Consider the following 11,827-nt stretch of genomic DNA (forward strand, 5'->3'; position numbering starts at 1 on the left):
TGACTGTTTTTGTCCAAATGCAAAGCATTTAAAACCACATTTTATATCATAGGAATTGCAAGAAATGAATTCTTTGACTAAATTCTTCTTTTTCCAAAATTGTGACCAAAAATGCAACTAAATAAATTTAATCCCCATCCGAGGAACAAAATTTCAAAAGGCCATGTATGATTTCCTACTCGATTTTAATTTTAAATTTCTTGGGGCATTTAGCGAAATGTGGTACTAAACTAATTAAAAGTTAGTATCGATATTGATAAATCAATATGAAGGTGAAATTCATAATGTTATAAAATTACTTCTTAATAAACCCCCAGTTGAAAAGTTGTTCACTTTATCGTTATACATTGTAAAGTACTTGTACAGACAAAACACTAAAAATTGTGTAAGCATATTACATGTATACATTTCAACGTCAATAAACATTTTTGGAACATTGTTCACCAATTTTTAAATTTGATACAGGTATAACAATGACAGTTTGCTTAGAAAAACAAAATACTATGGTGCACAGGAAAATTGTATGCAACTTAAGATCTATACATTTGCATTTGTAAAGCAAAAGCAATAGCAATTAAAATTTTGGAACAAATCTGTTATCATTGCGTACTTATACAAACTTGTGAGGTTATTCTATCAAAATTTACAAGCACTGTAGCAGTATTTATTTAAAAAAAAACTTGCGGTTACAAAGGGTAGAATCTTAAGATAATTTAATGAATACCATTGAAATCTTTATAACATGATCAATAAGAAAACGATAATTACAATAATAATGCGACTGAAACAATAAGTCTTATAGTAGGCAAGTAAAAAAATTACACCTTCCGTTTTTCCTTAGATTTTAATAATTCTTTTGTTTCCATTCGCCTGACCCTTTTGGAATCGAACGTCGACCGACCTTTAAAATCCTTCGGGTGATGTTCGGGTAATTTTTTACTAGTTGTTGGCTTCGCGGTCACATTTAACACATCTAAATCCCAGGAGTCTTGTGGATTATTAGAACTAGGAAGCAATTTTGGTTTACGATAAACTGTGGTAGATTTCACTTTCTTTACTTCTAATATTTGTAAGGCCTGTTTAACGTTAGCGGGTAAATATTCAATTTTCCAGCTACCTTCGCTCGATGAAACCTTTTCTGGTATACACTCAACCGAGATGACAGGTGGATTCTTTTTACTTTTGCTCTTGGATTTCAAACCTTCAGTCTTTTCTAATTTACTGTACTTACCATGTAACTGTTCATCTAGATCATCCGACATTTCAGAATCACTTGCAGGTTTAGGCTTGGATTTTTTCCCATCTTTACTTTTAGGCCTTTTTTGACTTTGACTCGGTGCTTCAAGTTCTAAGGTATTCTTACTGTTGGATTTCTTCTTTTTAGTTATTTTCGTATCTTCTTTTACTATGGATTCCGCTAACTTTGTCCGTTTGGATTTTTTGGTTCTAATGTCATCACTTTCGTTTTCTGCAGACGTTGATGGTTCTGCAAAGACGTTCTCAGATTCAGAGATCAGCTCTCTCTTTTTATTTTTTTTGCGACCTTTTTGAGAGACAATATTGTCCTCTTTTCCGGACAATTCAAAAGTATGGTTTAGGTTTGTGCCAAGTGAGGATGCAATATTCTCGTCGTTTTTCACATCTGTACTTGACTTTTTCTTTCCAGATTTCTTTTTGAGCTTCGTTTCTACGATTTGCATTGACTGAATATCACTATGTACAGTATTAGTAGAATCAGAAAGGTTTCGTTGCTTTTTGGGAGTAATCTTTGTCTCCTTAGCAGACTGGTTCTCTTCAGTTACTATAAACGCTTCACACAGGCTTACCTTCTTCCTGGGAGAGAGAGTTGTACCGCCATCGGTTTCAACATTCAAAGATTGTTTCTTTTTTTTAGGACTCCTTTTTGGTTCTGGAATAACTATATCCTCAAGTATATTAATACGTTCTTCTTCTGGCCTAATTTGAGGTATACCCAACTTTTTAGGTGACGATTCTGTAAAGCTGTTCCTTTGTTTATTAGGGAGACTCACATCCCACACATTCGCCTGTTCATCACTATTGATTTTTGTTTTCTTTGAGGGAGACCGAAGGGTTTCATTTTGGGTCTCAACCACAAATGGATCATTGCTTCTCCTTTTGTTCGATAACCGCCCACTGTCCTTTGAAAGTCTTTTTTTGGCCTGATAAAATTCTACTCCACTGTCAGAAAGTACCCGCTTTCTCCCCACCGTTTCATCATCATTTTCTCGTGGAGGTGAAGTACCTATATAATCCAAGGAAAGATTGAGAGAAACATTCCCAGATGATACTTCATGAGGCTGATTAACAGTGGAGCAAAAGGCTTCAACTACCTTCAAAATACGATCACTAACACTTCCATCTGCTATTTCCGCCACAGTCACATTCTCTTTTATATTAATTGACGATTTCCTGCGTCTTTTAGTTTCTGTAAGGGATACATTTTCATGTAAAATGCTGTTGTTGGGGGTGTTTAGCGTTTGATCAGATTGTATATTTGTAGTTTCACTTATTTTCTGAACGACTGATTTTTCCGGCGTAACAGGATCTTTTTTGTGCTCCTTAATGTGTTCTAAACTTTCCAAATTGTCTTCCTTATTTATTAAATTGGCCGTACAAATTTCCTCTTCAAGTCTATTAGTTTGTAGTGTCTCGTCACATTCTGGCGAATCTCTAATCGATATGGCTACAGGTGGAGATAGGCCACAGTACGGTCTTGTCGACATATTCTCCATGTCGGAATCCTCTTTGGCTTTATTTGCTTCGGTCTCACTATCTGCAATATGGATGACCTGTTCTTCTTCATCTTTCTTGCATTCTTCATCTGAACTATCTGGTATCTGTACTATTCGTTTTTTTAATTTACCAGTCTTTTTAGGTTTCTCTTGGCCCAAGTCATATTCTTCACCAGACAGCAATTCAAGCTCTTCTTCATCATCATCAATGAAAGAGTCCACTTCGTAGCTCTCTTCGCTGTCTATTTCAGATGCAGTGCTGCCAACAGATTCGCCTATATCGATAATATCGTTGCTCCCTTCAGATGGGGTGTCTTCTTCGCCTTCCTCTGCCATGTCATCAATATAGTGTGTCACAGATTCTGCGTCACTACTGCTATCAATCTCTAATGCTTCAGTAAGAGTGGAAATTTTTTCTTTTAGTGCAGGATCTAAATCCAAATCGATAGTGGAATTGAAGGTTTTATTAAGCTTTTCGTCTGTATTAGACCGATTTTCCACTACATTCTTCACACAAATGTCTTTACTAGCAGCTATATCTTCGCATACTGTTTCACGATTGTTTTCAACTGGTGAGCTTGCAATGTCAATACTATCCTTAATGCTTGAACGTGAAGGCAAAGCCGTATCTTCGGATACTTTCTCTTGGTCGTTTTTGTCTGGTGAGCTTGTAATGTCAACACTATCTTTCATGCCGGAATGTGAAAGTAACCGTGGACTTCTTCGCAGAGGAGTTATAGTACTTGCTACTAGGACAGGACTTGGTGCATTAGGAGTGTCCAATTTTGTCTTATGGGAAGGAGAGTCCAATTTTTTCTCTAAAGAAGTTCGTTTTGGAGAATCTTTTTGTGAACTTTCCACAATATTTTCACTGAGATCTTCTTCATCAACTAATGCATGTTTACTTGAAGATGACGATAGAGATTTTTCGTGTGGGATCGCTTTTGACATGGTTTTGGATTTAGGAGTGCCTGGCACATCTGGTGGAAGATCTGTGCTGCTATCTTTAAGAGATTTCAGTGTTGACTCCTTTGAAGTGTTTAGTACAGCTTCATCCGAAAGAGTCGATACTTTCTCCACTGTTGAACTTGATGGATCCTTTTCAGGTTTGCGATGCATTTCCTCTTCCTTTTCAGCTTGAGTGAATTCTTGTATATCCATACTTTCCCTTACTGTGGTTTTGGAAGGTGTTGCAGTAACATCTACATCCATAGGTTCATCAAAAGAACTTTCAACTATCGACTGTTCAGTGTTTACCATTTCCGCTTGTTTATCTTCAAAACTGTTCAATAGTCGTTTCTCTGCGTCCTCAACATTTTCTTTTTCAAGCGGATCACCAATCTCTGCGGTGGTATCCATGCCCGAATGTGATTTACGTTTAGGAACTTTAGCACCCGTAGATTGTTCTGTTGAATGTGACACAGTTTCTTTTTCACCTGAAGAATCGGTATTGTGAAGCTCATCTTCAGATTTTTCACATAAATCTGTAACAACTCCTTTTCCCTCTGATGAGCTGATATCATGAAGCAAAATAACTAGTTTTTTTTCTTCAGCCAAGGCACTCTTTTCTGTGCCAGAAACAACTGATGCTTCAGAATCTCCAATGGCATTTCCTTTTTTTTCTTCCAAATGCACACCACCATTAACTTTAGTGTGCCTACTAACCTCATCTGGAACGTTTTCAGTAATCGTTTGCAGTAGTACAGCTTTTTTCTTTTTAAAAGGTAAATCTTCATCTCTCGTTTCTTCTGTTGAAATGCTAGTTCTCGGTGATTTGGTTTCGACCTCTTTAATAGATTCCAGCGTAACAGGTTCAATTAAGGCGGACGTTCTTCTTCTGCCTCTGACCTCTTTCTGAGGGGTACTGCTTTTTAGTACATTTTCCATTTCTGTTATAGGCGAGCAACTCATTGAGCGACCTGAAGTACGCCTACCGATTTTAGGAGGAATAGGCGAGGACCGGGCCATCGTCTCCAATTCTTCCTCGATTAAACTTGAAGTAGATCCTGAAAAGTGATGAACTATTAGAACTAATACGCAACAAAATAATGAACATGCCACAGAATTTGTAGATTCTTATAGGATTTGGAATATTTCAAATCTGATTTTAAAATTATGAAGTCACACAACATTTAGGTTTTTGCAAATAACGCATTAAAAGAATTTTACAACTTAAAAATGAAGGGGGTTTAAAAGTGAAAATTAGCTGAATCAATGAAGAGACAGGAAAAATTTTGACATGGTCTCATTGCCAAGATTTCAAACCCTTTGACAAACATTACACAGGTATTAGTACTAAATGTACAATTCTTGTAAACAAACCCAGAAGTAAAATCATAATCAGGCAAGGTGAATCAACCCTTCAAACAGTTCCCTAAAATGCCTACACACGATGGTAAAGTGGTTTAAAGCAAACTTTTTGTGGCCAAATTGAGGAGCAGAAATGTTTCATTTGGAAACAATGCTTCAAAATTTTAGTTTTTTCAGAATGCTCGAAAATTATAGGAACACTACCTCAATGGAATTAGAGAACTCAAATTCTCATACATACAACATACTCAAATTTCAAGACACAACACACCAATGTATTTTTACACTATATATCTACGTTGTATCTGATATGCTATAACATTTGCAGGAAATCTACACACAGGGGGGAAATGGATATGTTGTAGAAGTATGTTTAATTGTACAGAATGTTTCAGAAAAATATGCCACGTTTTAATTATTTTGTTGAATATCCTAAAAACTACTTAAAACTATACATAGGCAACACATATCAGTAGATGCAGAATCTTATTTCTGCACGAAATAGTGTTGCATTTTCAAAATTAGAGAAAATAGTGTCGACACCCTATTTTTTTAACACCTCGTATATAATCAAGTCATGAGATTTAAAGAAAACTGTCTCACCTGTCTATTAAAAAGAATTATATCCTTCAAAATTCTGAATGGCTACTGCCAAGACTCCAAAAAGAATAACAATTGATGAAGGTCTTAAAAAGTGCAAAAATATACACGGTGGTGGTAGTCATAAGATCAAATAACGCCACACTAAAATTACCTCAAAATGTGTAACGTCCTAAAGGCACTTTTACTTGAAATAATCAATACAATGTTTGGCAAAACTGTAAAACCATTTGTGCGACCCTTTTGAGTTCACTGTTTAACAAAATCAACTGATCAGACCCTTAAAACTAAAAAAAAACAAGCTAAAATCTAACAAATTAAGAATATAAACAATTGAATGGTAGAGGGGACAACAACGAACATTTTTTCCAAATAAACTGAAAGTCAAAAATGTATCCTTTAGTATCTACGCCTCCAGAAGTTCCAAAATTTTAGGATCTTCTTTAATTTTTTCTCAGAACTTCATAGATAAGGAAATGGCACTTGCGGCTTTAGCTAAGTTTTTGAGTATCTTTTCTGGTTTTGAAAAATTCCTACCTTGAACTATTTTAATTTTTTTTGGTAAAAAATTCCCAAATTATAATGGCTAATTTTTTTCCGATTTCCTGTTAAGAGGTTCCGGTTTAGTGGTTGTGATATTTCATATAAAGCAGTCTCGGCGAACTACGTACCGCCTTTGGGAAATCCCGTTTTTCATTCGGTACCCCGTTTCCGTGGGAACTTTGGACAGTCACTTTCAGAGTACACCTTAACCCCTCCATAGAAACCTACGTTCTAAATGTCAAGTATTTTCCTCTGTAAAACATAAAATCCTGTTTTTTCCTGTTCCCAAGGGAATTTCAGTGTTTTACTATATCAGAAACTTTCGCGGCCATACGTAATTGACACGTTTGACTGTCTATTATTTCGCCTTTCGCCTGAACTCGACGGTATGAGTTCTTCTAGAGCATAGATATATAAATACAAGAGTCGTATTTGGCGCCATCTATTAATTATATTGCGATTTAAGTTTCTATTTTTTTCTCGTAATTTGTATTTTCTCTCTTATGGTCTGCGATAATGATTCATTAATTATTTTTTAGAATCAATAAAGTATCGAAATTGTTGGTCGCAGTATACAGGGTGTTACATTTTCTTGACGTGGCTACAATTACTTACTTACACATAATTTCCATCAATGGCTATTTTTACAAATACAGGGTGATTCCTATAGTACCTGCCACCGTTTGGGAGCGTGTAGGTGGTGCGTAGGGGAGTATTTTGATATAGGACACTTGGGGTCGGAAATCTAAAATAAGGGTGCCAGAGCCAAATTTACCTTCTGGAATTTCGCGCCTGTAGGTAGGCAACCCAACCGGCCGGCGGTGCACACGGAGCAATCTCAGGCGGCGATGTGTGGCTGACACTTGATCAGAATTTTGTTTAAACCCACGAAATCCCGTCTGCAACGACGCGTATCAAGTGAATAAAAACTATGGCAATAGTATAATAATAGTTGGCTAGATGTAGGAAGTGCATTGAGAACAACGGTGGCCACGTTGAACACTTGTAAACGTTATTGCTTTTGACTGTCGTTTTCCCTCCTCCCTCCCATGTCGCTTCCTCGCGCTAACTCGCTCTGCATCGCTCCGCGCGAAACGTCGGTCGGTTGGGTTGCCTACATACAGGCGTGAAATTCCAGAAGATAAAATTGGTTCTGGCGCCCTTATTTTAGATTTCCGACCCCAAGTGTCCTATATCAAAATACTCCCCTAAGCACCCCCTATACGCTCCCAAACGGTGGCAGGTACTATAGGAATCACCCTGTATGTAAATCGAAAACTGTGACAGATACGAGAATGGTGCAAGAGATCAGCAAGCCAAACAAAGGAACAGAGAGTTTACAATTCATGCCGAAATTCAATACAGGGTGTTCCAAAAAAAGTTCTGAAAGATAAAATTGTAGCCGATCCAAGAAAATGTCACTCCGTGTATACTGCGACCAACTATTTTGATACTTTATTGTAGATTCTAAAAAATAATTATTAATTGATGTATCAAATTTGAGACAATTATCACAGAAAACGCAAAATACGAGCAAAAAATTGACTTTGCCACCCTGTATAACGAAAACGTCATCCGTTAAATCATGCATATACTGTATTAAATTGCCAAAATGAAAATTTTTGGAGACTATACAAATTTATCCTTATTTTTTTTACTTAAATATTAATAACTTATTAGTACTAAGTATTTTACAAATTAAATTTTGTGTTGCGGGTATGGCTGAAAGTACTGGACCACCATTTCTATTCGAAAACTCTATTGCGCATATGCCCCTTACTTTCCAGCAGCTATGTGTTTGAACCCGCGTAAAGATTAAGTTCAAAATAAAGGACAGAATTTTATTTATGATGAAAATATCAACATAACCTTAAAAGCAAACCAAGCCCGATTAAATAATAACACTTCTAATAAAGAAACAAATTAAATTATGCAAAGCTCTTGGATAAAGCAAAAATCACATTTTGAGCTCCACAATTTTCTACTGTATGGAGTAGAATTTTTTATTACGAATACAATGATGTACGGCACACACAAAAAAGTTGAAAACTGCTGGTTTCAACAGGATGGTACAATGTCTAATCGTGCAAGATTACTTATAGCACAAATTTTCTGGAAAATATATACAATGCACATTTAAATTAACACATTGACAGTAGATATTTCTTGCCCAAATGTTTCAACCGCCCTTTGAGAGTACCCGCTTTTAATACTCAGTTTTGGAGATATTTGCATCTAAAGTTTTGACAATACCAATGGATACGTTTCTTTAGTACATTCCAATTGCTTCTTGTGAGAACCTCCTCTGAGATTTTGCGTGTAAAAGATATACATCTCGAGAACTAATGCATTTCGGGGTAGGGGGACGGCGCTCCCTTACGACATTTGACGGCCATCTGGCACATCTTCAAGGTATTGACCACCTGTAGCAAAAAATTCCAGGCCTTTATAACAAATCCCCTAAAAGTAGTTCAATATAAGTAAGTAGTTTAACAATGCCACCAATTAAAAAAAATTTCAAAATATTCAGACGTCTTGGATAGCTGACATTCGTCCTGGGACACCCTGTACATTTCATTTCCAAAATGCAAGCACTACATCTGAAAGAATTTATACAATTTGGGAACAACAAAGCCAACAACTGACTCTCTGTTGAGCTCTCTGCGGTGAAACCAATACTTGCTCTATGCATATAGGGTTGCCATCCGTCCGGGTTTCCCTGGATTTGTCCTAGTTTAGGGGGCGTCCGGGCGGGGTTTCATTAGTAGTCCGGGTTTTAGGCTACTGAGATATCTATGAGTTTCTGTCAAAACAAGATGAACTTTTAAGGCGCCGATCAGCTTTGGTTACAATTTTTTAAAACACCGAATCGTCATTAAACTTGGAGTTATTGAAAATTGCCTGGTAGGTGCTTTTTTTGCATTCCTGCTCATAATGCCAACGTTGAAAAAATATTTTCACTAGTGGCATATCAGTGGACCAAAGAAAGGAATTTTCCAATACCTACATTGTTTTATTGAATTTAATCCCTAATTTCTGTACATTAACAGGTAATTTTAATCCCTAGAGATTAAAAAAATTTTAATCCCTCATTTTTGTTTTCTTGTAAACAATTCATGGAAACATGGATTTAAATCGATCGGTATTGGAAAAAATAGTATAATCAACACTGGATTAAACTAGTTTTTGTTCCCTTAAAAATATTTAAAAAAATATTAAATTTAAACCATTCTCTCAGGAACAAAAACTCTTTTTAATCCCTTGTTCCTTTATAATATTATTGAATATTGAAACAGTCTAGTCAGTGATCAAAATAAACTAGAATTTCAAAGACTATTTCTTTAGACAATATTTTTTTATAAAATTCAGTTGATATGTCCGGGTTTATAATCCCTAAATCCGGGGTTTTCACGCTTCCTGTCCTAGTTGAGTTTTGAGATGGCAACCCTATATGCATATACTGTCCAAGTTAGGATCTCGGAAACCATACAAGATACGAAGATGGTTCAATTAGGGAAAAGTTGCGCAATTAAACAGTTATTATCATTGTGTAAAGAAACCAGAAAATTTAGATTACTTACGACGATATGCCAGAAAAACCGAAATTGGCCGATTTTGTTTTTATTTTTTCTGTTGTTATTTGTGCCTGCAGACACAGAAAAGTAAAAAAAAAACACTTTCTCATTGTCACTTTTCGAACTCTAAAAGACACCATTGAGAGATTTTCAATACAACGTTTCGCTTCGGAGAAATCATCGACTTTATTTTTTTTAATGGACAGTAGAAAAAGTACACACTGCGTATATAGCATTTTCTACTTGATTTTTTATTATGAATCAGCGATGGGCAGCACATGTTTTGATTACGAAAACAATGAAGTACGACACAAAAAATCAAAAGTTGAAAAATGTTGATTTCAACAGGATGGTGCACCTGTGCACAATGTCCTAATCGTGCGAGAATATCTATCAGACAAATTTACTGGAAAATGGAAAAAATGTTATCACGGATTAGCAAATAAGATGTATACCTACATTTTCAGCGTGTTCTGATTAATGCACATTCAGATTAACGAGTTTAAATATTTTTGAAGAGATTTTTGATTAAATAGCTATTCCAGTCTATCTACAAATTCACATTAATTCTCTAATGAGATGAGAACCCACAAAGAATTGTGTTTATATCATCCCCAGTGCTGGATTACTGTAAACTGTAGTCTGTAAGGGTACTTATAGGCGACCATGAGGAGTGTAGCCTAATTTTGAAATTCGAAAGTCATACACTACATCGTACTGTAATACTAATTTAACTGCCTATAGTTAAAACTTTTCCAATTGATTGTAAAAATGAGTTATACAGTGAAAGGCGAGGTGAAAGGGGAGTTCATTCGGGAAAAGGTTCCTTTGTTTAATTCAGTAGTTACTGGTGATCTAAGAAAAGGTTTAGAATTTAAACTCTTGAACCCAGGAAACTTATTTATTTGATAACTTCAATGGAAACCATTCTTTTAACAACAATTTCCATATGTCACCTATTTGGAAAATTTAAGACCCGTCTTTAATAAGTTTACATTAATTTCGCATTATATTGTGACAACATTCAAAAAGTAATAAGCAAGATTTCTTACCTCTACGCCGAGTTCGTTTTGCAGGCAACTTCTGCTCCTCTTCGTTGGCCAGGGTAAGTGGTGACTTGCTAGCAGCTCTGCTTCGGGTGCTTATAGATCTTTGACTCCCAGTCGAAGATACGCTTAGTTTGTCCACTTCATGATTTTCATCGGTCACTGACGGTCTGCGTACTGCTATTCGAGTCGATCTTCTTACAGGACTAGAAGGTGTACTACTTTCTTCTGCGATTAGTTCTTTTATCGGGGTTCGCCGAGACATTATTTCTGGAAAAACAAATAAAAAAATGTTTAAGAAACTACGTATCGGGTTATCACCGATGGCACGGCATAATTCCTACCTTACAATTTAAAACGATTAACGACTTATACGAAAATTACAATCTAAACTACGGACAACTCGGCCGAAATCTAATTTTTAACGGAAATTTTACACGTGCTTTTGAAGACGGCTGATATTTTGCGAAAAACGAATGAGGAAACGAAATACGGCGGGCAAAATACGAACTGATACGGTCACTAATGGCGACATAACCACAGAATATCATTTATTTTGTAGTGGCTAAGTTACCTGGCAATATCTCTTAACAGTGTTGCTAAATTGCAATTATAGAACTATGGTTAAAAATTCTTGCCTACCGATTAATTTCTGCAATCATTAAGTATGGATTTTATGAATTTGCTACAACTCAGTTAATGGACGTAAGAATGGGAATATCCTTCAGAAGTGAACTATTAATAAATCATACATTTAAAAACCACGTCAATGCGTGGAACAGAGGGATATAGGCAACCAACTCTACACTAATTTGCTTTAAATGATAGTCTGCTATGGAAATAGTAGCTTAATAATTGTTTAATGGCAAATTAAATGGGTAACCTTTGATTAAAGTGTCCACTTCTCTTGAGTCGAGACTAATCCACCTCAACCAATCGACCGTGTCCTTTGGTTAGATCGCCGATTGGACTTTCTGAGGGCTGGCGGCAACATTACAGA

General features: G+C 36.0%; 1 protein-coding gene across 1 annotated transcript; it reads right to left on the reverse strand.

Moving 5' to 3' along the window:
- Nucleotides 1-642: 642 nt before the first annotated feature.
- Nucleotides 643-11,345, reverse strand: LOC116172622 (microtubule-associated protein futsch-like). The gene is made up of 3 exons (XM_031489859.1): nucleotides 11,172-11,345; nucleotides 10,834-11,097; nucleotides 643-4,759 (listed from the first exon to the last, which is right to left on the reverse strand). Exons 2-3 carry the CDS (start codon nucleotides 11,090-11,092, stop codon nucleotides 819-821), a joined length of 4,200 nt encoding a protein of 1,399 aa, XP_031345719.1. The 5' UTR covers nucleotides 11,093-11,097; nucleotides 11,172-11,345; the 3' UTR covers nucleotides 643-818.
- Nucleotides 11,346-11,827: the final 482 nt, after the last annotated feature.

The sequence above is a fragment of the Photinus pyralis genome, unplaced genomic scaffold (assembly GCF_008802855.1).
Source record: "Photinus pyralis isolate 1611_PpyrPB1 unplaced genomic scaffold, Ppyr1.3 Ppyr1.4_LG5, whole genome shotgun sequence".
NCBI lineage: Eukaryota > Metazoa > Arthropoda > Insecta > Coleoptera > Lampyridae > Photinus > Photinus pyralis.

Bases quoted from the DNA above. Each gene is read 5' to 3' on its own strand.
- LOC116172622 (XM_031489859.1), bottom strand. From the start codon at position 11,092: ATGTCTCGGCGAACCCCGATAAAAGAACTAATCGCAGAAGAAAGTAGT. The intron at 4,760-10,833 runs GTAAGAAATCTT...ATCACTTTTCAG, and splicing joins AAAACGAACTCGGCGTAGAG to GATCTACTTCAAGTTTAATC.